A 25152-nucleotide genomic window follows, 5' to 3' on the forward strand; every position below is an offset into this window, starting at 1 on the left:
AAAATATGTTTATTTATGAGCACAGAAAGAAATGTGGAAGGATAGCCATCAAAATTTTAACTGTGATTATCTCTGGGTTAAGAGATTATGGATGATTTTTACATCCTTCTTTTGGTTTGTCAGTGTTTAATTTTTTTTTTCTTTCCCTGCAGTGAAGAGGTATCCCTTGTGAGTAAGACAAAGAGCATGAGCTTGGTTAGTCTGCTTGCTCATCACTGCTGTTGTTTTAATGGAGAAGCAACTAATGCATCATTTAAAACAGCCGCACCCTCAAGGTCACACTTCGGGAGGGACTGACTGAGGGCTACCTGCCTGGCATCGCCAACCTTCAGCCTGAAACCGAGGTCCAGGAGGTAGGATAGGAAAGCTGCTTCTCTGTCATTCCTGCTCAGACAAACCCAGGTGCTCACTTCAGTGGTTATAAAGGCCCATTCTTCCCCCGACATTCTTCTAGTTGACAGAGGGGGTACGAGACTATACATGGCCTAATGAGACTCAACAAAGTTATTTTCATTCTGAAAGGAAAACAGATGTGGCCCACAGAAGTGGAAAACTTTCCTAAGTTGGTGTTCCTACACCAACTGTTCTTCTTTGAGGGAGGCTGGACCTCCCAGCTCTTAGGGATATGGAAATGGGGGCCAGGAGCACCAGAACCCACACACTGCAGCCTGGAGCCTCCTCTCAACCCCAGGGACAGCCTGGGCCTTCATGCCTTGTCACTGTGGAAATCTGGCTTCTAAACACCAGCCTCTGCCTCCCCTCCACCTTCCTACCAGGAACACTGGGATCACTTCTCCCAAACCTGCTCTGTTAGTTTCTGTGCTTGGCCAACAGGTCCCGCATGACCGTCTCCAGAAATGGCTCAGGGATGGGAAAGGCCCTTGTCTGGCTCCTGGGGTTCCCTCCAGATGCCAGAGCCAAGGCTGTCCCAGGAGGGAGGGGTCACACCCAGGACACTGAGGTGGCCTCAAGTGTGGCAGGGACGAGCTTGCCATGCCCTCAGCTCCAGGCTGGAAGGAGACCGAGGAACGCCATGAGCATTATTCTTAGTGACGCATATAACAACAGTAGCGACTTCAGTGCTTTTTCCTGATCACAAAAATATACAGAAACACTGAAGAAAATAGGGACTCTAATAATAATACTGATAAAGTAACTCTCGCTGTTAAGAATGAATTTTAACAAGGACCATCCGCTCTATTTTGAGGCATACAACTCGCAGACATATGCATCTCTCTCTATTTATTTTGGATGCCCCTGTCCTGCTTGTCTACACAGCCAACAGGAGGAGAGTACAGGGAGGCTGGTGGGTGCTGAAACCGGAAGGAGGGCTGAAGGCAGAAAAAAAAACTTAAATGTGTTTAAAAGGAGAGCAAAGCATAAGAAATAGGGAGCCACACTCCCTGACTACAGAGAGAAGCAGGAGAGGCTCTAAGAAGGAAGTGAGCCTCCCTAGGACAGCAAACCCTGGCCCCACCTGTGCAGCAGCCCAGGTCCTCTACTACGTACTTTACATTGACCTTCTAAGAGCAAATTTGAATTTCAGAGAGACATACTTTGGGCCATACTTAAACTAAGAGATCATTTCTTATGTGAAATTCAAATATTGCATGGAATGCACTTATTACACTAATTATTCATAATTCCTCTGAAAGTCAAGGCACACTGGGTGTCCTTGTATCTGTATTTGCATTTGCCTGGCAACCTGAATTTGGTGGCTCTCTAGGAAAAGGGCTGCAGGGGTGGGGCTGAGGTGCCACCACATACGGCACAGTGCGGCCACCTGCCCTTTCTTCAGAGACCTGATGACTCTTCCTGGAGCGGCTAGGGGAAGGATAAGGTGTTTGGATGGAGAGTAATTCACACCTATAGATCAAATGACGAGAAGGAGATACAAAACCAAGTCCTAGAGGAAAGGCTGGAGAACTGAGAAGATTAGCTTGGAACAGAAAAGGCAGTTAGGGAGGGGTGGGCATGACCGCCTGCCTTAACTGCTGATCATTCACACTGGAAGGGAAAGGCAGAGGACAGAGTCGGAGCCAAGATAGGGCAGTACAGGGAGTCAGATTTCAGGCCAGCAGTGTGGCAGGTGGCCAGGGAGGAAGGGGCCTGCCACAGAAGGGTTTCCAGAGGTTGGCATTCTCAAATGTCCAGCATGGACCAAGTCAGGCTACTTGGAGAGTGAAATCCTTCAAGATACTCACCAGGGTTGTCCCCAGTGAAGGCCACCACTTTGCATCCTGCAGGAAATCCATAGCGCTGGACAAAGTAGGAGGAAATGGCTCCCTGAGGAAGAAAAGCAAGCATGCCCTCCTGAGGTAAATCTGACCTACTCTGCATAGCCCTCCAAGCCTCAGGTCACCACGCCTGCAGGTACATCAGTCCCTGTCCTAAACCAGGGATGTCCCTCCCGTTCATGAGAAGCCAGAGGAGCCCAGCCCAGGACTGGAAGCACAAATATTAGGTCACCCCGCCTTGAACACCATTGGATTTTGAGAGGCAGCTTGAACAAACCAATCCCCAATGTGTACTTATTTTGTAAGTTCCAAATTCTGAGACAGCATTAGTGGTAAATAAGTAAGGGGAGGGTGCTTGGGTGGCTCAGTAGGTTAAGCGTCTGCCTCCGGCTCAGGTGGTCCTGGAATGGAATCCCGCATTGGGCTATCCACTCCCCCCACACTCCCTCCCAGTAGGAAGTCTGCTTCTCCCTCCACCCCTCCCCCCTGCTCATGATCTCTCAAATAAATAAATAAAATTAATTTAAAAAATTTTAAAATAAATAACAAGAGGACACACAGGAAGAAATTCATGGAAGAAGAGAAGGCCCCATACCCTTGCTCTATCAGCCCAGCAATCTGATTAACCAAACACACAAGTGCACAGGTCAAGTTTCTAAGGAAAATAAACCAAAAACAGCAGTGTGGGGAGGGAACACCCCTGGGGAAACATGGCCTCCAGGTCTCCTCCCAGGGGAGCTGTGGGACCAGACAGCAGTGACCCCTCTGGAGGGGTCTTTAGAGAGCATAGCTATAAAAGAAAAACATTTTTCCCCTTTCCCTGACTTTACCGAAACTCCAAAAGTTTAAATGAATGATGGGCCATCCTGGTGTCTGGAAAGAATATTTTGCTTGATTGTAGGGGAGGTAGGTGATATGGTGAGTGCTGTGAAACGTGTAAGCCTGACGATTCACAGACAAAATAATACATTATATGTTAATAAAAATAATTAATTTTAAAAAAAAAGGAAGAGAAAATCTTGCTCCTTCCAGGAAAAAAATCAGATTTACATCAGAATAAGCCATCTCCCAGGAGAGAAATGTGTTGGCCCGGGTTGCCTGAGGAAACAGAGCCTGACACAGGGTTCATGTGCAGGTGGCTTATTTGGGAGAAGCAATCCCAAGAAACGAGAGGGGAAGTGGGGAGGCAGGAGAGCCCACCTAAAGGTACACTGTCAAGCTGGTCCTCACTGTGGGCAATGTCCAAGGAGCTGTGTGTGAAGGATGCAGGGGCTGTCCCCCTGGGGTGTTAACTCCCTGGATCTCCAGGGTTGCAGGGCGCAAACATGGAGTCACAGAAGCCCCAGGCAAGGTAAGACAAATGAACGCAGCTGGGGCAGGGTGCTGCTGGGTAACACCTGCACAAAGCCACGGCTGCTGGCAAAATAACTGGGTGAGGAGGCCGCAAACTGGGGCTGGAGAAGTCCGATACCATATATCCCAAACCCGTTCCTGCCGGAAATGACAAAGCTATATGGGCACTGCCTGCAGAAGAAGGGATGCTGGGAAACATGAATTCGGCTTGTTTCCCCCCATCACGTGGGTACGTATGTACAAATGAAAAGACCCTTTCAGAGTCAGTTCTTTTCCATTCCTCAAGCTGCCGGTCTGTGCACAGGCCCCCTCCTGGAGGCATGTGTTCCTGGCATAAGGCAAACAAAGCCCGCTGCCATGGACCAAACACTGCTCTCCATCTCACACAAAACCAAAAGCCATGCATGGAATACCAATCTCAGAGGCGTGGCCAGTTCCTGCTGGCCCTTTCTTATTCTCTCTACTGGGCTTCAGCAGGCCTGGGTCCTGAACTGTCCCCTTCCAAGGCAGGGGCCTCTCCTCCCTCAGCTCCGTACATCGGAGTCAATCTCAAAGAGTGGCTGGGACTTGGAACAGGCAGCACGAGCGGGCTTCAGGGACCTTCTGCTTCCTTCCCACTGACACTCAGAAACACTGAGAATTCTCGCTCTTCTGAATGTGTGGTGTGTGCTCCCACCAAAGGTCCTCTGAAGGCAGGGCCCAGTCTCCCTCTACTCCATTCTCCCCACAGAACAGCCACGAATGTAGTTAACTAGATGTCTATGCTGAATGGGGATTCTGTGCTAATGGTTAAATGTTCTAAACCACACTATCTTGCCTTTTTGCTGTGGAGCAGAGTTCTTTATATACTTTGGATACTAACTCCTTGTCACATATATGATTTTTAAATATTTTCTCCCATTCCATAGGTTGCCTTTTTGTTTTATCGATGGTTTCCCTTGCTGTGCAGAAGCTTTTAAGTTTGATGAGGTCCCACTTAATTTTTGCTTTTCTCGCCTTTGCTTTTGGTGTCAAATCCAAAAAATTGTCACTAACACCCGTTTTCTTCTAGGAGTTTTTATGGTTTCAGGTCTTACATTCAAGTCTTTAATCCATTTTCAGTTAATTTTTGTGTACGGTGTAAGGCAGGGGTCCAATTTCATTCTTTTGCATGTGGCTGCCGTAAATGTTTTTAATATTACCCTTGGGACCAGACACTATCTTAAACACTTTAATTGTTTTTCTTCTTTTTTAAATTTTTAAAAAGATTTTTACTTATTTGACAGAGAGAGAGAGAGAGAGATCACAAGTAGGCAGAGAGGCAGGAAAAAGGAGGGGAAGCAGACTCTCTGCTGAGCAGAGAGCCTGATGTGGAGCTCGATCCCAGGACCATAGCAGAGGCTTAATTCACTGAGCCTCCCAGGCACACATATAAATAAAGCTTTTATTTGTAAGTGATCTCTACACCCAGAGTGGGGCTCAAACTCACAACCCCGAGATCAAGAGATGCATGCTCTAACTGAGCTAGGTAGACACCCCATCTTAAGCGCTTTAAATGCACTACCTCATTTATTCTGCACAAGTCTGCATGACACAGAGAATATCATTATTCCCACTATTTCAGGAATTATGGAAATGATGGGGAAACTGAGGTACAGAAGAAAGTCACAGAACTGGTGAGCAGCCGAGGCAGGAATCCAGCCTGGGCAGTCTGCCACACAGCCTGCGTTCTCCCTCAGCTTGTTCATATTTCTATTTTCTCCAGACTGCCCGTTTTAAGCTTCAGAGGTGGTATCTAGCCCTAGAATGTCAGCATTCTGTGTACTTTTTCCTAAAGTGCGTAATCACCCACCACTTATACCTTCTACTTTTCTTCCTGTTCTAATAAATTTCTAGTGGAATTTTCCCAGGTCCCCTTCCCCACACCTTGCTGCCACGAGGCAGTCATCTGTATGTGCACTTGAGTCCCTGCTAAATGCAAGGCACTGATCCAGACATTTGGCTTTGCTGTACATCAAATACTTCCCTTACACTAGCCTGAAAATCCGCGTTTGTATGCCTGTGTGTAAAGAAATGAATGAGGGTGACTCTGTGTGTGTGTGTGTGTGTGTGTGTATTCTGCATTGCTTGCCCCAGTAGCTGCCCGCTTGGAAATGAGCCATGTCACCTGCACGGGGACCTACCAACACAGAGCATGACGGTACAGGTGAGCCAAGCTTCTCCTCTAAATGAGGTGCACAGGCGCGAAGGCAGACCTGCGACCAGACTTTGTCCTGGATCTGCAACAAATTCATTCCAGAACCTAAGGAATGAAGGAAACGAGAAACAGAAACATCTTTGCAAAGGACCTGTGGTGAACATGCGCCCATCTGGTGGAAAGCTGATCCAGTTCTTGCCACAAAATCATACCTGGAGCTCTTTCCCAATGCAATGCATGCAGTGTGCCTGGGTCATTAGGCAACTAGAAAGCCGGAGAACCAGAGGTCAGCAGGGGCCTTGGAAACACACAGCCCCACCACCTCCTCCAAATATTCCTCATGTCAGCCTAGGAATCTGTGGTCCTAAGACCTGGCACTACGCTGATGAGGAACTGTTCTCCGTGTCCCCTGGGGCTCGAGGGGTCTGTGCAGAGATGGCTCCATGCCGATGTGGGTCAGCCCTCAGGCTTCCCTAGTCACCTCTAACTTTTCAAGAACATCACGGGGATCAGCTCCCAAAGTCTGTCGGAAAACAATCTATGTCGCCCAACGCTTTCCTGAGGATGGCAAAGGGGAGAGAAGCCAGAGCAGAGAAGGGCTCTTCTCTTCCTCCTCCACTGGGCCCAGGTGGAGGCTGACAGCCATCGGCAGGGACCCAAGGAAGGAAGTGAGATGCCTGGTAAATCAGGGAGTGACTTCTCGGGGGAGTGAGGAGAGTGGAGCCAAGGGCCCAGCAAGGCTATAGAACCCGAACTTTGGAACACCGACGGGAGCCAGGCTGTGACTTTTCCCAGCAGCACATAACAGCCCCAGGGTGGGTATGGCGAAGATGGGTGGACATGGGCTATTCTAGGTTCAGGGTCCTGCTAGCCTGACTTGTGTGCAGCTACCTGTGGGAACCCTGTCTTCCCCAGATTGTGAGTGAAGCTCGGGGACCACCTCTTTGACACCTTACTTTCTCTCCCTGAACGCTAGAATAGTATGTGGCCAACGACAGCATTCGGACAACTCCAGCTGGATTCCAGGGGGCTCTGAGCCTTCCGAGACTCCTCTGAGGTCACAAGCATCGGTCTGGGCTCTCGCTCTGCACTCTGCTTCCTTCTGCTGTTTGGCCTTTAGCATGGCCTCACGCAAAACTACCTTCGGCAGCCTCATCCCGGCTCTCCTTCCTCACTGGCATTGCTTACATTAATTTTTGGCAAGGCACTGACTCAGAAACTCACCACTCCCTTGAGTTCCCCAGGTGTGAACATAACTTCAAGAAACAACACCCTGTAAGAACCAGGCTCCAAGCGGCCTAGGCCCACCCAGAGCCCTGCTGTTCCCACCTAGTGAGGTCCCTGCCTTCCCGCACCTGGGAAGGTCTGTGCGACCAGCAGGGTGAGCCAGAAGGGATGGCACATCACTTCCAAGGTTAAGGTGTAGAGATTCTGCGGCTTCTGCTTGGCCACAGTTTTGTCTCATCCCTCGCTCAGGCGGGGGTGGGGGAGCGGGGATCCACCCACTGTCACTATGTCCTATGGGAGGCCCATGTGGTGAGGAAGTGAGGCCTCTGGCTAAGAAGTTTGGGGCTCTGGAAATGGATCCTCCAGCCCTGGTCAAGCCTTTCGATGGCTGGTCCTGGCTGCCAGCTTGACCACCACCTCATGAGAGCTCCTGACCAGGCCCACCCAGCTTACCGGCTCCCAGACTACGGACCTGCAGAAATCCTGTGAGATAATAAACACTTGCAGTCAGGGGGCCTGGGTGGCTTGGTCGGTGAAGCGTCTGCCTTCAGCTCAGGTCATGATCTCAGGCTCCCAGGATCAAATCTGGCAACAGGTTCCCTGCTCAGTGGAGCCTGCTGCTCCCTCTGCTTGTGCTCTCCCTCCCTCCCTCTCCCTCTCTCTCTCTCAAATAAATAAAATATTAAGAAATAAAGTTCCTACTTGGGGCGCCTGGGTGGCTCAGTGGGTTAAAGCCTCTGCCTTCGGCTCAGGTCATGATCCCAGGGTCCTGGGATCGAGCCCTGCATCGGGCTCTCTGCTCAGCAGGGAGCCTGCTTCCCCTCTCTCTCTGCCTGCCTCTCTGCCTAATTGTGATCTCTCTGTCAAGTAAATAAATAAAATCTTTTAAAAAAAAGTTCCTACTCTGCTAAGCATTGGAGCATTCATTACACAGCAAAAGATAACTAACACACTCCCTTCATAGCAAAAGATGATAGGGCTAAAAGTCTGCCCTGCCCACGCTGCCCACAGGTGCACCCGTCCACCCACATACTGAACAGGCACCCCCCGCCAGGACTCTGAAGGCTTACCGTCACTGTAGTCGATAGGAGCGTAAGACCCAAGGAACAGAGAAGCAGCGAAACTACTAACCAAAGAAATTCTCTGTGAAAGAGAGAGAGGCAGTGAAATAGGCCATACCATAAGCAACTTAATACTCTGATACCCACCACCTGAGAAGAGTTTTAAATCAGGGAGGGAAGCGGAAACGTGGAGCGAGATGGCCCAGTAATGGCGGTGAGAGAGTATCCTGGAGACAGGACTGTTGGCATATGTATCTGGAATACCAAGAACCGAGTCCTTGGGGGAGTGCCTCACTCTGCAGTTTCTGACCAGCCAGAGAACCATCAAGTCCAGCAAAGAGGAAGAGCAACAAGGCCTGTAGAAAAGCCGTGCTCAGAGAAGTGGCCCTTCTGCCGGGCATCCAAGGAGCCTGATTTCCTTTCTCTGTTTCTGTGGTCTTTATATCTAGTCACAAGGGAAGTGGGATGCGTGGCCACAGGATTCAGAACCAACAAAGACACTCTTGGGGGTTCAGAATAAGTGTGAGTGGAAGTCAGTTCCTCAGAAGCCACAAACCCCAGGCATGAGCTGGAGGAATGGATAACAGACTTCCAATGTCCCCGAGGGTCTGTGCTTCCAGGCAGGAATCACAGCAGAATGCCAACACCTCCTGTCCCCACTCAGGCCACCTTTGTTCTACACAGAGAATGTGGAGAGGGTTTTTCTGTCTCTGCCCTCTCCTCCCCGGGAATCTACACAGCTAATGCTGCAGAGAAATCTGGAAACTTGAGTCATCACGTAATAAATGGGATGTTGTTAACTTCCAATATTAAAAAGGCACTTTGGTTTAATATACACTGATCATTTTCTAATGATGCGGAGATGAAAATCACTAGCCAAGGTATGGAACTACTTCCCAGGCAGCATTAAGTGCTGCCTTCCACCGCTTGTGGATCAAAGAATGAATCTGAGCTCCTGGGACACAGGCTCTGGCAGAAGGGCCACAGCTGCAGCCATATGGGTCCAGCTTTCCCCATTTCCAAAGAAAACAGTGAGCCGGCGCCAATCGAGTGCCTGGTAGCCATCCTGCACAAAGCAGGCAGGAAACTGAGGTGCACCTGGATCTCCTACTCAGGAGGCCCCAGGAAGACACCAGTCCTCAGGGCTCCCACCCTCTCCTTGACCTCTGCCCCTGACCTCCACCCCACTGGTGGGGAAAGGCCCTGATTTTTCTTTCCCATGATTTCCTTTTCCCCTCCTCTTTGGAGATGGCTTACCAGTGAGAAATAAGTAAGCCAAACATACACCAGTTCTAATGTCTGCTAATCAATATTTTTGGCCAATGAACATGAGATCTATTTATGCTAAAGGTAGTATTATAAAAGAAATTCAACTAGGACTTAAATCAAATTAAGATCATTTAACTAACCTCTGTGTGTGCATAGGCCTCAGGATTCTGCTGGTAAATCTTTGCAATCTGGTTTCCTGTAAAACGCTGGAAAAAGAGCGCAAATTCTTAAAAACCCAAATCCTATGTGCAGTGATCATCTCCACAAAGTGAGGTCGCCGTAGCATGCTCTGGATGTGAGTTAGTATCGTGAACGCTTTACAAAGGCCTCAAACCTAGAAATGTTTGCTGCACACCCTTACTGGAAACGCCTTGCTCCACCCCATGCCACCCCCCACCGCAGGGACTGTGCTGACCAAGAGCACCTGTGCAGGAGAAGAGGCTATGTTCGCTACCCCCAATCATGAGCCAAACTGGGCTAGTCAGAGCCAGCTCCAGGAACAGGGGCTGAAGCCAGCAGGAAAGAGGCATTCCTTTTATTTATTCATTCCTCTTTTACTTTTCCAGGAGCTGTACTAAATGCCTTGCATACATTGACTCCCTTCGGCTTCAAAACTGTCCCAAGCATGAGTGCTATTTTTATCCCCAGGTCAGAGGAAGTGCCATCATCACCCTGCAGAGAGCATGGCTATGATCCCACCTCGGTCCCCTGCTGGGCAACAAGAGACCCATCCTTGCTTGTGGGCAGCAGAGGGAGGCAGGACAGCCTTGGGCTGGCTTTGCAGGGGCAATACACACAGGGCCTCATGGGATCCCCACTGGGGCAGGTCACCAGCTGTGTCCCAGACACCCAGGGACAGGGGGCCAAAACCAGCAACAGGACCCTCCTCCCAGGACCAACCCTGGCCCCCAGCCCCAGGCAGGCACTGCTTACCTCATAGGCTCGGGAGCCGGTGAGGCAGCTGAGAGCCTGCGCCCCACCCACGGCGGCCTCTAGTCGGCGGCACTGGACTGTGGTGCTAGAGTCCATCCATACTGGGCTGTCCCTGATGGAGAAACACGCCTGGAAAGGAGGAACAAAGGCACAGGCTTGAACTCTGCCTGCTGACTCTGGAAGCCGCCCCAGCACTGGTGGTTCCACCACCTATGACAGCAGGGTCACCTCCCCACTGGACGTGACCTTGGGAGACCCGTGGTTAAGCCCTTCCCACCCAAACCTCGGCTTGGTCCACTGGTGTCTCTCCCCAGAAAGCTCAAGGTAGAAGGTTCTGAGGAGGACACCTGAGCACCACTGGCGATACTGGAGATAAGCAGGGGAGGGCTAGAGCTGCCACAAAGTGCCATTTCCCAGGGGCATTTGCGGCGGGGAACCATGGAGAAGACGGAGCCTGCCTTCCCAGCACCACCCAGAGGCATCACACGCCAAGGCAAGCTCTCTGAGGGGGAAGCTAGCCAGAGCCATGCCTACCAGGAAGGGACCCAAGACGAGGGCTGTCAGCACCTGACCCTCCATCCAGACACCAGCTGTACCCAGCAGGAGGCAGGGCAGACCCTGTTTACTACACTACTACCTGAGCCAAAGTTCCCAAACCCTTGACAATACACAAAAGCCCCAGACTTCAGGGCCCAGAGGGGCTTGGGCCCTTCTTCCCACGGTTACCTGCAGCTGCTTATGTAACAGGAGGTCTGGTGACAGGCTTGTCAGCACGCGGCTGGCCCCAGCCTTCCAGTATACACTTCCATGTTGCTGTCAAGGGAAAACCAAGCACATGCTCACATGGCCACACACTGGGATCACCTCCCAGAGTCCAGACCACACCCCAAAGAACTGGCTCCAAGCCTGGCCCTGCCACTTCTTACAGAACTCACCCTTTCTGAGACTTGGTTATCAGCTCTAGAAAATGAGAACTCTGCCCTGTCCCCCTCAAAATTTAAAGGAAGGGTCCAAGAAAGAATTAGTGGTTTGGATCTTGGTATCCTCATAAAACTGTACTGTAAAAACATATCGCTCACAATAGTACCTGAAATTCATTCCTTTATTCAGTTACCCGTTCGTTCACTCAACGAACATTTACGGAGCACCTAGGTCATGCCGGGCAACGGGGTGGATGAAGAGAATAGTACTGTCCTTATTCTCTACGATGTGGTCAGTGAGTCAGGGAGGAAGACACAAACACACAATTACAAAACCCTGTGGATGTGCAGTGGCAGGGCAGTGGGGACACCGAGGAGGGCCATTGAACGCGCTGGCAGAAGGGGCCCTGTTTAGTAGGAAAGGGGCTGGAGCTAAGCGCATGGGTGCTCCATGCAGAGAGCAGGCATGGCTGAGAGAGGCTGGCAAGTGTAGGGAGCGGTGGCACCTGACACAGTGGGCTTAGTCTTGGGCAAGAGGGAGGTGGTGGGGGCTGGAGGGGGGAGGTGGCAGCCTGAGCGCCAGGGCCTGGAGGTGGGGACTTATCTCGGAGGTGTGGGAACTCTGGGTTAGCAAGGGAGTGCCATGGCCAGGGCTGAGTGTATGAAAGGGTTTAGGAGTCATGGAGAAGGTACCTGGGAGCCAGAGAGGCCCAAGCAGAGTCCCAAAGAAAAATCGTAGATATTCAGCTTGGGGCAAGAGAGGCAGAATTGGAGAGGAGGTGGGAGATTCAAGAGTCATATAACAAATCAACAGGGCACGGAGACCCCTTAGACAGTCAAAGATGACAGGTGGGTTGTGGCCCTGGGGTAAGCTGGAGGTGTTCTTGGGGACACCTGGCATGGGATCAGGGGATGCCCAGGAGGGACAGGGTATCCCAGCCTGTGGTTCAGATGAGCGAGGTGGGCAAGATCTCCCGGGGAATCTGTCGAACAGGACAGGAGCGTTAAATTCCTATTAGGCTGGAGGACAGAGGAGAAGAGGTGGCTCAGAAAAATCTGTAAGCACTCTCTCACAAGGATGTGAAAGCAGGCTAATCCACCACGGAGCAAAGTGATTCAGAGGGTAAGACTCAGCTTGGGTCCTGATTCCTCCACCAGGCAGCTGTGTGACCTTGGGTAAGTGGCATCGCCCCTCTGCGCCTCAGTGTCCTCAGGTAAATGGCAATGATACTAAAGGTAGTAGCTAAAACTTACATGAAGTTTTTAATGCACTAAGTATTTCACATTCACATTGAACCTCAGGCAGAGGAGGACAAGAGGCCCCAGAAAGTTCGATGACATGCCCTGGTCACTACTTTTAAATGGCGAGCCTGGGGATAGAGCCTGGCAGCAGACCCAGTGCTCCTATGCTAACCACACCCTGACACCGCCTCCTAAAACACTGTAGCGATTAGGTTAAATCGTCTAAGTAAGAGGCGCCTGGGTGGCTCCTCAGTTAAGCAGTGGACTCTTGGTTTTGGCTCAAGTCATGACCTCAGGGTTGTGAGCCCCACATTGGGCTCCACACTGAGCACTGAGTCTGCTTGAAATTCTCTCTCCCTCTCTCTACTGCTCCCCCTATTCATGCTCTCTCTTTCTTAAAAAGACAAAAAGACAGTCTATGTAAAACGCTCAGCGCGGCACCTGGCCTGCACTAAGTGCTCAGACGGTATGTTTTGTTATTATTTTTACAAATATTACTACTATTAAAACTGCTCTCATTAGAAGTCGAATGTTTGACTTTGCCTCTACTTCCAGGAAACAGAAAAGCAATGCCAGTGCTTCCAGGCAGGCATCATCAATGCACGCCAAATGCTTCCTCTACCTCAATCGACGACCTCTATCCAGTTCTTCCTCACCCAGGGTCCTGTTCTGGATAATGCTGCACATTTCCAGCCACCTCCGATCCTTTGCAAGAAGGCACACACTCTACATTCTCCGAGGTAGCAGAGCAGCAGGGCTCTACCAACAATAGAAAGTGTGCAGTGACTCTCGAGGAAAGCACTCCCTCTAGGGGAGCCCCGCACCCCTTCCCAATGGCTGCCCACACGCCACAGGGGGCTGCTACAGACAAACCTGGCCTGCCCCAGACAGGGCGAGGACTTGAGAGAAATCGAAGCCTGAAGCCTTCATCCTCTCCAAGATGATATCCAGAGCCTGAAAGACAAACAGAGCCCACCATAACTGTCCAGAACCACCGAGTCATGCAAACCCATGGGCTGAGCCCTGAAACCCTAGTGCTTGCCGTTATCCCGGAGATGCAAGAGAGCTGATTGCTTAGGATGGATAAGGCCTGGAATAATTCATTAAAGTCAGCACCAATCAAATAAAAAGATGAACCACAGTAAAAATAGCTTAAATAGAAGGAGTCAGAAACCATGGGCCCCTCAAATTCTGCTTCTCCAATCTGGGATGCCTAAGCACTCAGAAAGAGCAAAAACAAAGTGCATCAAATTATGGTTTCTTGGGATGGCTGAGTGGCTCAGTTGGTTAAGTGGCTGCCTTCGGTTTAGGTCATGATCCCAACGTCCTAGGATTGAGTTGGGCTCCTTGCTCAGCAGGGAGCCTGCTTCTCCCTCTGCCTCTGCCTGCCACTCTGCCTGTGCTCACTCTCTCTGACAAATAAATAAATAAAATGTTTTAAAAAAAATTGTGGTTTCTTTTATTTGCATTTTCAACCTCTGAACTACTGGTGTGATTTCACTGCAACAGAGAGGGGAAGAGCAAAGTAGACAGCCCCCATCGGAGGGAGAGGGGACCAGGCCTAGACTCTGTGTCCAGGAGCACCAGGCTGGAAAGGGTAGGCAGAGATGGCCATCTGTCCCAATCCCCATTCCACCCCCCACCATCTGGGTGCAATCTTCTTTCTTGCAAGACCCGAACTGTGGGATTGATGATGCTGCCCAGCACAGCCTAATGCTCCCTAAGACTTCAGGGCAGGAATCAGAGAGTCACTCCAGGCTGTGTTTCCCTCGAGGGTAGAACAGCCACTGGAGCTTTGACCTGACTCCACCATCCCTACCCTCTGCTGGGAGGGCTCCTCTCGCAGCCCAGGTTGTGCCAACTGGGCCCTCCTGGCCAAACCCTGAGCAGGGGATGGGGCATAGCTGGACAGGGGACTGGCAAAGCTAGAACAGGTCCAATCCTGGGGCGCTGCTCACAATGAGAAATCATGGGGCCCCACCCCCAAGTCTGGCTCTCTACCTATTGCTCATCACCTCAAGTTAAGGCCCCAATCTATCAAAGTCCCTGACATTATCACTGGGACCTCTAGACACAGACTCTTGCCTGTCACCCCAGCACCCCTTGGTCTGGCTTAGCCTTGGGAAGTCCATTCTAGCTGGCCTGGCCGGTAGAAAGCTGTCTTTTACCCTAATCCTCCAGTATGAGTCAGGGTTAAGTTGATTTAAAAAAATTTTTAAATTACACTAGTTATCTTAACAGAAAGATTTCAGGAGAGGGAACTGCTTAACCAGGTACCAGAGGACTGGACCAGCTTTGGCAGACACACTGAACATTGCCTTTGGCTGGCTTCCAGTTTCAGGGTCTCGGGACCCCCGAGGCAGACCTAGCCCTATCATGCTGTTCTGTACTGGCCATACCCCTGGTCCCACGGCACCATGGGTCACCCATGTTCGGCAACAGGCAACTTCCTTTCCTGTTGGTCCTGAGCAAGCAGGCCTGGCCTGGGGTCCATCTGAGCCCGAACCCTAAAACGCCAGTGCTGTGTCTGCATCTCAGGGTTTGAAGGTTGGCCAGAGGGCCTCCCGCAGTGTCTGGCAAAGGTTTGGGAAAGGCGGTATTCTCAGGATGGCTACTTCCCGGCAGGGCCTGCCAGTGCTCTAGCACCAGATCTGCTAGATCTTTCTGTGCCCTCTTGGCTTGGAAGTACTGACACGTGTTGAGTGCTGAGGGGAGTCTAGCCCGAGGAGCCAGGCTGACTCCCTCACCCAATGAGGACCTGGTCTCAACAAAGAGTCTGGGCTCCCTGTGCTTACCTGGACCCACATCAGGACTGGAGAGGTCACTGTCAGTCCATCCTCGTGAATGTGAACTCCACCCTGAGTCCTACAAGAACAAGACAGAGTGCTGGGCAGGGCCTTGGGCAGGGACCCGGTGGGGATAGAAATGCCCCTTCCCCAACGTCAGTGGGAACACTTTAAACTGAACGAGGCTGAACAACGCTGGCAGGAGGGAAAGAGGAGACCTAGGGAATTGCTCAGGGGTGGTGATTCTCAGACGACACCAGCAAAACTAAGCCTTCTAAATATGAGGGGCTCGCCCTGGAAGGCAGGCATGGCACCACTTGCACTGTGGTCATGAGGGCACTAGGGGGTGCAGAGCTGGATTAAAACCCTCCCAAGCCCACTGGGTTTGGAGAGGTAGAAAGGATGTGCCACACAGAGGTACTGCGTCTGCAGGAAACGTTCTTGGCCATCAGACCAGGGAGTCCTTGAATTGCAAGCCTGGAAAGTTGCCTGGACCCCTCTCCCTACCCTCGTCCCCCCATAAGGCCCTCGTGCAAATAACTGATTTGACAAAATCCAACTCTTTCAATGATGCGTTTATCTTTATTTTTAAAATTTTGTTTATTTACTTGAGAGAGAGAAAGCACAGAGGTATAGGGAGAAGCAGAAGCCCACTGAGCAAGGAGCCTGATGCAGGGCTCGATCCCAGGACCCTGAGATCATGACCTGAGCCAAAGGCATACACTTAACCGACTGTGCCACCCAGGCACCCCTCAAGGATGAGTTTAAAACAATAACAACAACAACAACAGGGAGCCTGACTGACTCAGTCGGTTAAGCATCTACCTTTCAGCTCAGGTCATGATCCTGGGGTTATCTGGGATCGAGTCCCACGAGTCCCTGCTTTACTGGGAGTCGGCTTCCCCTCTTGCCTCTCCTGCCACTCATTCTCTAAATCTCTCTCAATCAAATAAATAAATAAAATCTTTAACAAACAAACAGCTCAGAATCCATAGCTAGATGCTATGAGATAACCATGGGACCCAGAGATTCTATTCCTAATTTTCCAGCCAAGAGAAATGAAAGTAAAAGTTCTAAGGCAGGTTTGTACACAAGTTTCCACAGCAGCCTTATCTGTGGCAACAGAAAACTGGAGTTAGGGGCGCCTGGGGGGCTCAGTTGTTACGTCTCTGCCTTTGGCTCAGGTCATGATCCCAGGGTCCTGGGACTGAGCTCTGCATCAGGCTCCCTGCTCAGCGGGAAGTGTGCTTTTCCCTTTCCCACTCCCCCTGCTTGTGTTCCCTCTCTCACTGAGTCTCTCTCTGTCAAATAAATAAAATATTAAAAAAAAAAAAAAAATCTGGAGTCAACTCAGGTGTCCCCAAGCAAGTGAATGGATAAATTATGGTATGTATGTGTGTGTGTGGTGGAGAACTACATGATGATGATAATAGTAATAATAATAAAGTGAACTACTGGGGCACCTGCGTGGCTCAGTGGGTTAAGCATCTGCCTTCCACTCAGGTCACGATCCCGGGGTCCTGAGATCGAGTCCCACATTGGGCTCCTTGCTCGGTGGGGAGCCTGCTTCTCCCTCTGCCTGCTCTGCCAACTCTGCCAGTTCTGCCTGTAGCTCTCCATGCTTCTGCTCTCTCTGACAAATAAATAAATAAAAATCTTAAAAAAAAAAAAAGTGAACTACTGATACACACACTGACAGAGATGAATCTCCAATGATCATGCTGAGTGAAGGAGGCCAGGCCCACAAGAGTCCATATTATATGACGCCATGTATATCAAATGCCAGAAAGCACAAATCCACCTGTTGTGGAAAAGGATGTCAGTGGTTTTCCAAGTCCAGCGGGGAAGAAAGGATGGAATGCAAAGGGGCACAAATAATCTTTTCGGAGCGACGTAGATAGTCTGTATATCATAATTTTGGTGGCACTTTCCCAGCTATAGGTCTGCCTCTATGAAAATGCACTCGAGTGTACATTTTAATGGATGTCCTTTTTTTATACACAAATTATACTAAATAATACTGACATTTTTGAAAAGATACTATAGGGAAAAGGTGAAAAAGAGCAGCAAACTTCCCAATAAAAAGAGACAATAAAAACCATCAGAAAAAAATGTTGCCTTTACAAAACACATGATAATTGCAACTAAACAGTCCGCATGTATTTAACAACTTAAAATTGGCAATTTCTGCTAGGAGGGAAGACTGGAGCTCCCCACACCTGCCAAAGCACCAGGCCCAAATGTTTCACAGAAAATGCTCTGAAACCTTTAAAAAACAAGTATTTCTAATAGTATTTATATTGTTCCAGGGCACCTTGGAAATTTCCAATTTTTTGTGTGTGAAATACAAAATCAACACCAAAACCTAACAAATACTGTACCAAAGTACAAGCAACAAAGAAAAAAAAAGATTAAATAGACAATTAAAATTTAAAACTTTTGTTTCAAAGGATCATCAAGAAAGTGAAAAGACAACACACAGAAATGTGAAAAAAGTTTTGAAATCATGTTGTCTGTTAAAAGACTTGTCTTCAGACTAGCCAAAGAACTTTCAGAACTCAATAATAAAAAGACAACTAAGGAAGCTGAAAAATGGGCAAAGGATCCAAATGGACATTTCTCCAAAAAGGATACACAAATGGCCAAACATATTCAACATCATTGGTCCTTAGAAAGATGCAAATCACCATCACCATGAACCACCATTTCATGCCCACTAGTACAGCTATAATCTGTAATTGGAAGAATAGTAAAAAACCAAGTTGGGCAAAAACTTGGGAGAAATTGCAATCCTCCTATACCACTCATGGGAATATAAAATGGTACTGTTGCTTCGGAAAAGTCTGTTCATTCCACTCCTAGGTATATACCCAGTGGAAATGAGAACACATGTCCACACAAAAACTCATACACTCGATTAGTCAGCTCTGGCTGCCGTAACAATTACCACAGATGGAGTGGTCTAAACAGGCATTTATCTTGTCACAGTTCTGGAGGCAAGAAGCCCAGGATCAAGGTGCTGGCAACTTTGGTTTCTGGTGAAAGTGTTCTTCCTATGTGCAGAGGGCCATGTTCTTACCGTGTCCTCACATAACCTTTCCTCTGTGCAGACTCGGGGAGGAGAAAGAGACCTTCTTCTTACCAGAACACCAGTCCTGTTGGATTAGAGCCCCATCCTTACCACCTCATTTCCCTGACTTACCTCCCTACAGGCCCTATCACCAAATACCAACTACAGCCACACTGGAGGTTAGGGCTTCAACAGGATTTCTCAGAGGACAGGAAGGGGGCACAACATAGTTTATAACATCCATGAATGTTCACAGCAGGATTGTTGATAAGAGCTCAAAGATTATCTGGATTATCTTTGCTGGATATCTGGCAACTGATGTATGGATAAACGAAATGTAATAACTATACTAAATGGAGCGTTACTGAGTATATTATAGAAAGGAATGAAGTACTCATAGCATACAACAGAAACTCTGAAAGCATTATGGTAAGTGAAAGAAACTTGCCAAAAATTACCAGCCATTGCACAAATTCATTGATAGGAAATGTTCAGAATAGTCAAATCCGCCAAGACTGCTTGCCAGGGCTGGAGGAGGGGGCGTAAGCAGTGACTGCTAGTGGATACAGGGTTTCTTTTTTTGAGGAGATGAAAATGTTCTAAAACTAAATAGTGGAGACTATGACCCAGTTCTATGAGTATATTAAAAACCATGCAACTGTACATTTTAAAAGAGTGAATTTTTTGGTACATGAATTCTATCTCAATAGAGCATTAAAAAAAAACAAGTGATGGGAAGGGATGACCCTGTAATTTCCCTGGTTTGACACAGTTGAAGTTAGTTCCCACTCATGCAAAGCATCATCAGTGGAGTGCTGGGGACCAGGAATGTGGAGTGCGGGGGTGGGGGCGGGGGCAGTTCTCTGTTCTCTGAGGTTAATCAGATACCCAGGAGGACAGGGGCTCTTCTCATCTTCTAAGCGGTTTCCAAGGTGCCCTGGACACTCGCATCCAGCCACAGGACCCAGAAAGACACAGGGCAGAGGATCACAGCCAGGGTTGTATGTTCTGATAGAGAGCCCTGTTCACTTTCTCCCACGTTCTGCTGGTTAGGACTTAAGTCACACAACGGACCAAAACTGCAAGGTGGGGGTATGCCCAGGAGAAGGAAAGAAGCCTGGTAGATTGCTGCTCAATCGCTACAGAAAAGTCCCCATCTACATTAGTAAAAAGATACAACAGTCAGAAAGTTTAAAATGAATTAGAGGTACCACGTGGTTTTGCCTTGTTACAAACCACCTCATGGCTAAGTAACCTGAACCTACTAAGCTTGTTTAGCTCACAATTCTGTGGGTCACTGGGCTGAGCTTGGCTGGGCTCCTTCTGTGTGTCGGCTAGCAGTAGCAAGAGGGCCAGAGGGCTCTGCCTCTGGGGGCCAGCTGCTGCTTCTCTTGGCTGGGGATACCGGGTAACTTAGTCATGTGCCTCACATTCTCCAGCAGGCTGGCCCGAGCTTGGTCACGTGGTGGCTGGGCAGGGTTCCAAGGATGAGAGCAGAAGTCAGCAAGGCCTTCTTGAGGCTTAGGTCTAGAACTGCACAATGTTCCTTTCCTCTCATTCTACTGGTTAAAAATCTGCAGGTCAGGAAATGACTCCCATCTCTCGATGGAAGGAGCTACAAACTCACTTTGCAAAGGGGCTGGGTATAGGGAGGGGTGGGTAGAATGGTCTTTTCTGCAACATATCCATATGTCAAACCCAGGCACCTGGGTGGCTCAGTTGGTTAAGCAACTGCCTTCGGCTCCGATCAGGATCCTGGAGTCCCAGGATCTAGTCCCACATCGGGCTCCCTGCCTGTTGGGGAATCTACGTCTTTCTCTGCCCCTCACCACTCTGATGCTCTTTCTCTCTCATTGTCTCTCTCCCAAATAAACAAAATATTTAAAGAAATAAATAAAATTTCCAGTAATTAAAAAAAAACAACATATCCAGACCATGTGAAGTATTCAAAAGAAGCTTGAACAAATGGAACAAACACATGCTTTGACAGGAAAACTCAATCTCATAAAGTTGCTAACTCTCTGCAACTGTTAATTTATAAAAGTAATATGATTTCAATAAAAATATTAGTAATTTTGCTTTCTGGAACTTTAAAAGCTGATTCAAAAGTATATATCAAAAAAGAACAAGAGGGCGCCTGGGTGGCTCAGTCGTTAAGCATCTGCCTTAGACTCAGGTCATGATCCCAGAGTCCTGGGGGAAAAAAAAACACCCCCCCTCCTCAGCGGGGGGCCTGATTCTCCCTGTGCCTGCCACTTTCCTTGCCTGTGCTCTCTTTCTAAGACAAATAAATAAATAAAATCTTTAAATAATAATAATAAAAAAAAGAACAAGAATGTCCATGGACACTGTACAACAGTCAGAGGGGACCAACAATTCTATATATTAAATCATATTATAAAGCTGGAATATTAAAACACGTTACTGGCTCATGAATAGACCCAACTAATGGAACAAAAGAAAAGACCCAGAAATCGACCTAACCATACACAGAAATTAGCAAATAAAGCTGGCATCTCAAATCAGTGAGGTAAAGATGAGCTTTTAAAATATGGTAGCAAGACAATTGGAGAGTCATCAGTAAAAAATTGGAGCTGGATACAAATGTCATGCCATACACCTAGATAAACTTCAAATATTTTTATGTAAGAAAATGGAAACCTTGCAAGAACTAGAAAAAAATGCAGGCAAATTGCTTCACAATCTCAGAATGGGGAAGGCCTTTCAAACTGTGACTCAAAATCTGAAAGCAATAGGAAAAGGCTGAGAAGTGCAGTAGCACAGGAAACACCTTCACCTCTAACCCCATGTTAGAAGAAAAGAAATACTAAAAATGAGAACACAGGAATGCCTGGGTGGCTCAGTAGGTTAAGCTACTGCCTTCAGTTCAGGTCATGATCCCAGGGTCCTGGGATCGAGTCCCACATCTGGCTCCTTGCTCAGTGGGGAGCCTGCCTCTCTCTGCCTCTGCCTGCTTGTGTTCTCCTGTGCGCGCTCTCTCTCTCTCACAAATAAATAAATAAATAAAATCTTAAAAAAAAAAAAGTCTTTAAAAATGAGAACACAGATCAATGAGATCAATGAGAGATGAAAAGAGGAAAGCAGTAGAGAAAAATCAACAAAACTGAAAGCTGACATTTCAAAAAGATCATTGAACTGATAAACCTCTAGCCAGGTTAACCAAGGTAATAAGCAAGAAGACACAAATGATCAATATCAGAAATGACAGAAGGCCATCACTACTGATCCCACAGACACCAAAGGAAAATAAAGGAATATTATGAACAATTCTGTAGCCACAAATTTAAAAGCTTAAATAAAATGGACCAACCCTGGGCATCTGCGTGGCTCAGTCATTAAGTGTCTGCCTTTGGCTCAGGTCATGATCTTGGGGTCCTGGGATGGAGCCCTGCATTGGGCTACCTGCTCCACAGGAAGCCTGTTTCCCTCTTCCACTCCTCTTGCTTGTGCTCCCTTTCTTGCTGTGTCTGTCTCTGTCAAATAAATAAAATCTTTAAAAAAAAAAAATGGACTAATCCCTGAAAGACAAAACTACCAAAACTTAAATACATAGTCTACAGTAATACAAACTACAAATGCAAGATGGCTTCCAACGTCGGCTCAAAGCAAGTCTACGACATGAGCAGCAGTGATTCATGCCAAAGAGCCAACAGGGAAGTAATATCTTTTTTTTTTTTAAGATTTTATTTTTAAGTAATATCCACACCCAACAAGGGGCTCAAACTCACAACACTGAGATCAAGAGGGGCACGCTCTACTGACTGATCCTGCCAGGTGCCCCACTTCTGGGGCATCTAAAACAGTTGTGGAGGGACACTTCCACCACAACCCCCTCTCAGAGACACCTCAGAATCTACAAGTCCACAGCTATTATGGACTGAATTATATCCTCCAAAATTCTTAGGTTGAAGTCCTAATCCCTAGTACCTGTGAATGTGACTGTGTTTGGAGAAAGAGCCTTGAGAAAGGCAATTAACTTACAATGATGTTATCAGGGTACACCCTAATCCTGTATGACTGGTGCACTTATAAAAGTAGACGGGGACACAACACAGTGGAGACACCAGGGATGCAGGGGCAGAGAATGACAGTGTGACAGGCAGCAAGAAGGTAGCCATCTGCAAATGAAGGAGAGAGGCCTCTCAGAGGAAACTGACCCTACGAGCACCTTGATCTAGGACTTCCAGGCTCCAGAACTATAGGAAAATAAGTTTCTGTTGTTTGAGACATTCAGTCTGTGGTATTTTTTTCTGGCAAACTAATACAACAGCTAAACTCATGATCTTTCTCCCTAAGACAAAATCTTTTCAGTCTACCGTCATCCAGAAGGCCACCCAGAAACCTCTCCTTCATATCTCAAATTCAGTTCTTCCCCAGGACTTGTCAATTTTGCCACCCAGCTCTCTCTTCCAAGATGCTATCATTTCCCATCCAGATGATCTTGACACACCTCCATGGTCTCCCAACATGCATACTGACCAAACCCCAACTGATTTCCCACTGCACCCAGAGAGATCTGTTCAAAATACAAATACAACTGTGTCACAACTTACTCCCATCTGTATGGTCCTTTGGGGGCTGTTCATAGGTATTAGTATCCTAATAGAGAAACTTGTACCCAGGCCTATGTGATCCAGCCCAGCCTCCACCTCCCTCTCTGCTCTCCAGCCACACTGGCCTTCTTCAATTCACTGAATAAGCAGTGCTCTTTCTTGCCACAGGGCCTTTGCACACACTGCTGCTTCTGCCTAAAACGCTCTCTCCTTTCCATCACCAGGCAAACTCCACTTACTCAGACCTTGGCTAAAACACTACTTCGGGATGCTTCCTGACCACTCCCCAAGTTTGGGTCACATTCCTTTCTAATAAACATTTGGAGAAGTGAGTTCCTTTCCTCTAATGGCCTTCTCTGAGTCTATAATCAAATATTTTGTCAGAGTCCTTGATTGGTATCAGTCTCCCCTACTTAACAGGAAGCTCTGGGAAAGTAAGGACCACATCCCTGGTTCACCATCAAATCCTGATACCCTGCATGGTGCCTGACACAAAGCAAGTCTCAACTGATACCTACTGCAAGTATGGATGAACAAGTGCATGGAACTGGGAAGGAATGGAAAACACATTCAGGGCACAGGAAAAAAAGGATGCTGAGAGGTCTTCCCAGACCAACACGCCTGCAGTTTGATAAAAATGGATCTATAGATATATCAGCTCTCAGATTCTTGGACGCAACTCTAATATGGTAGGGGACAGGTAGGGATGGTGGTCCTCTACACACACCACCAAGCAATTCTTGGATACCAGAAGATGATCTGACATTATCTACCCAGAGACAGCATCAAATCCCAGTGTAGGGGTCAGTCCTACAACACTGCCCACCCAACCCACTTTAGATACCTGGCACCAGCCCTAAGCTTTTCCCTAAGCCCTAAGCTTCTGACCAACCAGTCACAGATTGTTGGTTCCAGTGGCCTTAGGTTCTTTTAATTTGCTTGAGCAGCTCACAGAACTCAGGGAAACTCATACTTAGGTTTACCAATTTATTAAAGGACATGATAAAGGACAGGAATCCACAGCCAGATGAAGAGGTACGTACATAGAGTGAGGTATGGGGAAAGTGCAGGGAGCTTCCATATCCTTTCCAGGCACGCCACTCTGCCCAAACCAACCCAGAAGCTCTCCAAACCCAGTCCTTTTGAGTTCTTGTGAAGGCTTCATTACACAGTCAGGACTTAGTCATTGGCCATTGACCTTTCAATCTCCAGCTGAAAATTCCAACCCTCTAATCACATGGTTGGTCTTCTGGGCAACCAGCCCCTACCCCCAGGTGGGGTCCAAAAGTCACCTCCATTAACATAACAAAAGACACCTTTCTAACTCTCAACTCTTAGGAAGTTCCAAGGGTTTGGGGAACTGTGAGGCAGGAACTATGGATGAAGACCAAATGCATGTGAGAAATATATTTTGGCCATCTGAATGACCAAATATGTATTTCTTCTAAATCACAATATCACACCAGAATAGTGTGGTTAATGAATGTAAAAGGTTAAGGGACAACTCCAAAACCAACCCCCCCAACACATATATACTATGTACATACCCAAATTCTAGAAGGTCTTTGTCAAAATTCACACTGTCCTCATAGAACACATTCAGCTCTGCATCAACAGCAACAACTTTCACCTGCAAGGCATTTTTAAAAATGGTGTATAGAGGGCGCCTGGGTGGCTCAGTGGGTTAAGCCACTGCCTTCGGCTCAGGTCATGATCTCAGGTCCTGGGATGGAGTCCCACATCAGGCTCTCTGCTTGGCAGGGAGTCTGCTTCCTCCTCTCTCTCTCTGCCTGCCTCTCTGCCTACTTGTGATCTCTCTCTGTCAAATAAATAAATAAAATCTTTAAAAAAATAATTTTAAAAAATGGTGTATAGAATTTTCCTCAGCTTCTACACTGGTCCAGGGGTAGGAACATCACCAGGTGAAGCCCCACACCCCAGTGAGTGGCTCAGCCTGGAGACCTCCCAGAAGGCTGGGGGTACATCATTGTAACCACAGTAACAGAGGCCTCCTCTGGGAACATACCCAAAGAGTAGGTAAAATGAAGAGGCTGAGGCAAAGTAGAAACACCCATACAGCTCAAGGCATCTTTGCCCCCTAAACAACCAAAGCCAAGATCGTCTTAGAACCAGATGTTCATAGATGAGCTGATTCCAGAGCCTGGCAAGGATTCCTGAGTAAGTCTTGTAGGGGAAAGAATGAGAGGCAGGATCTGGAGATGTCTCTGGGGACCCCGTCTGCAGGGACCTGAGAGATCAGACAAAGTCCCTGGGCTGTTCCCACAGGCCATGATCATGGTCCAG

General features: G+C 48.2%; 1 protein-coding gene across 3 annotated transcripts in view; it reads right to left on the reverse strand.

Moving 5' to 3' along the window:
• The window catches only part of XYLB (xylulokinase), a 47655-nt gene that overhangs the window by 21507 nt on the left and 996 nt on the right, over nt 1–25152 (reverse strand). For 2 of the 3 annotated variants that reach the window (XM_059390538.1, XM_059390540.1), the window contains exons 2-10: nt 24396–24478; nt 15214–15283; nt 13292–13372; nt 10983–11069; nt 10257–10385; nt 9464–9529; nt 8064–8136; nt 5753–5871; nt 2205–2286 (exon numbers count right to left, since the gene is read on the reverse strand). In XM_059390538.1, coding sequence (XP_059246521.1) covers nt 2205–2286; nt 5753–5871; nt 8064–8136; nt 9464–9529; nt 10257–10385; nt 10983–11069; nt 13292–13372; nt 15214–15283; nt 24396–24478 — 790 coding nt within the window. Of the gene's footprint in view, nt 1–2204; nt 2287–5752; nt 5872–8063; nt 8137–9463; nt 9530–10256; nt 10386–10982; nt 11070–13291; nt 13373–15213; nt 15284–21605; nt 21627–24395; nt 24479–25152 lie in introns of those variants that run through there. The other variant, XM_059390541.1, reaches the window with a different exon arrangement.

The sequence above is a fragment of the Mustela nigripes genome, chromosome 2 (genome assembly GCF_022355385.1).
Source record: "Mustela nigripes isolate SB6536 chromosome 2, MUSNIG.SB6536, whole genome shotgun sequence".
In the NCBI taxonomy this organism is placed as follows: domain Eukaryota; kingdom Metazoa; phylum Chordata; class Mammalia; order Carnivora; family Mustelidae; genus Mustela; species Mustela nigripes.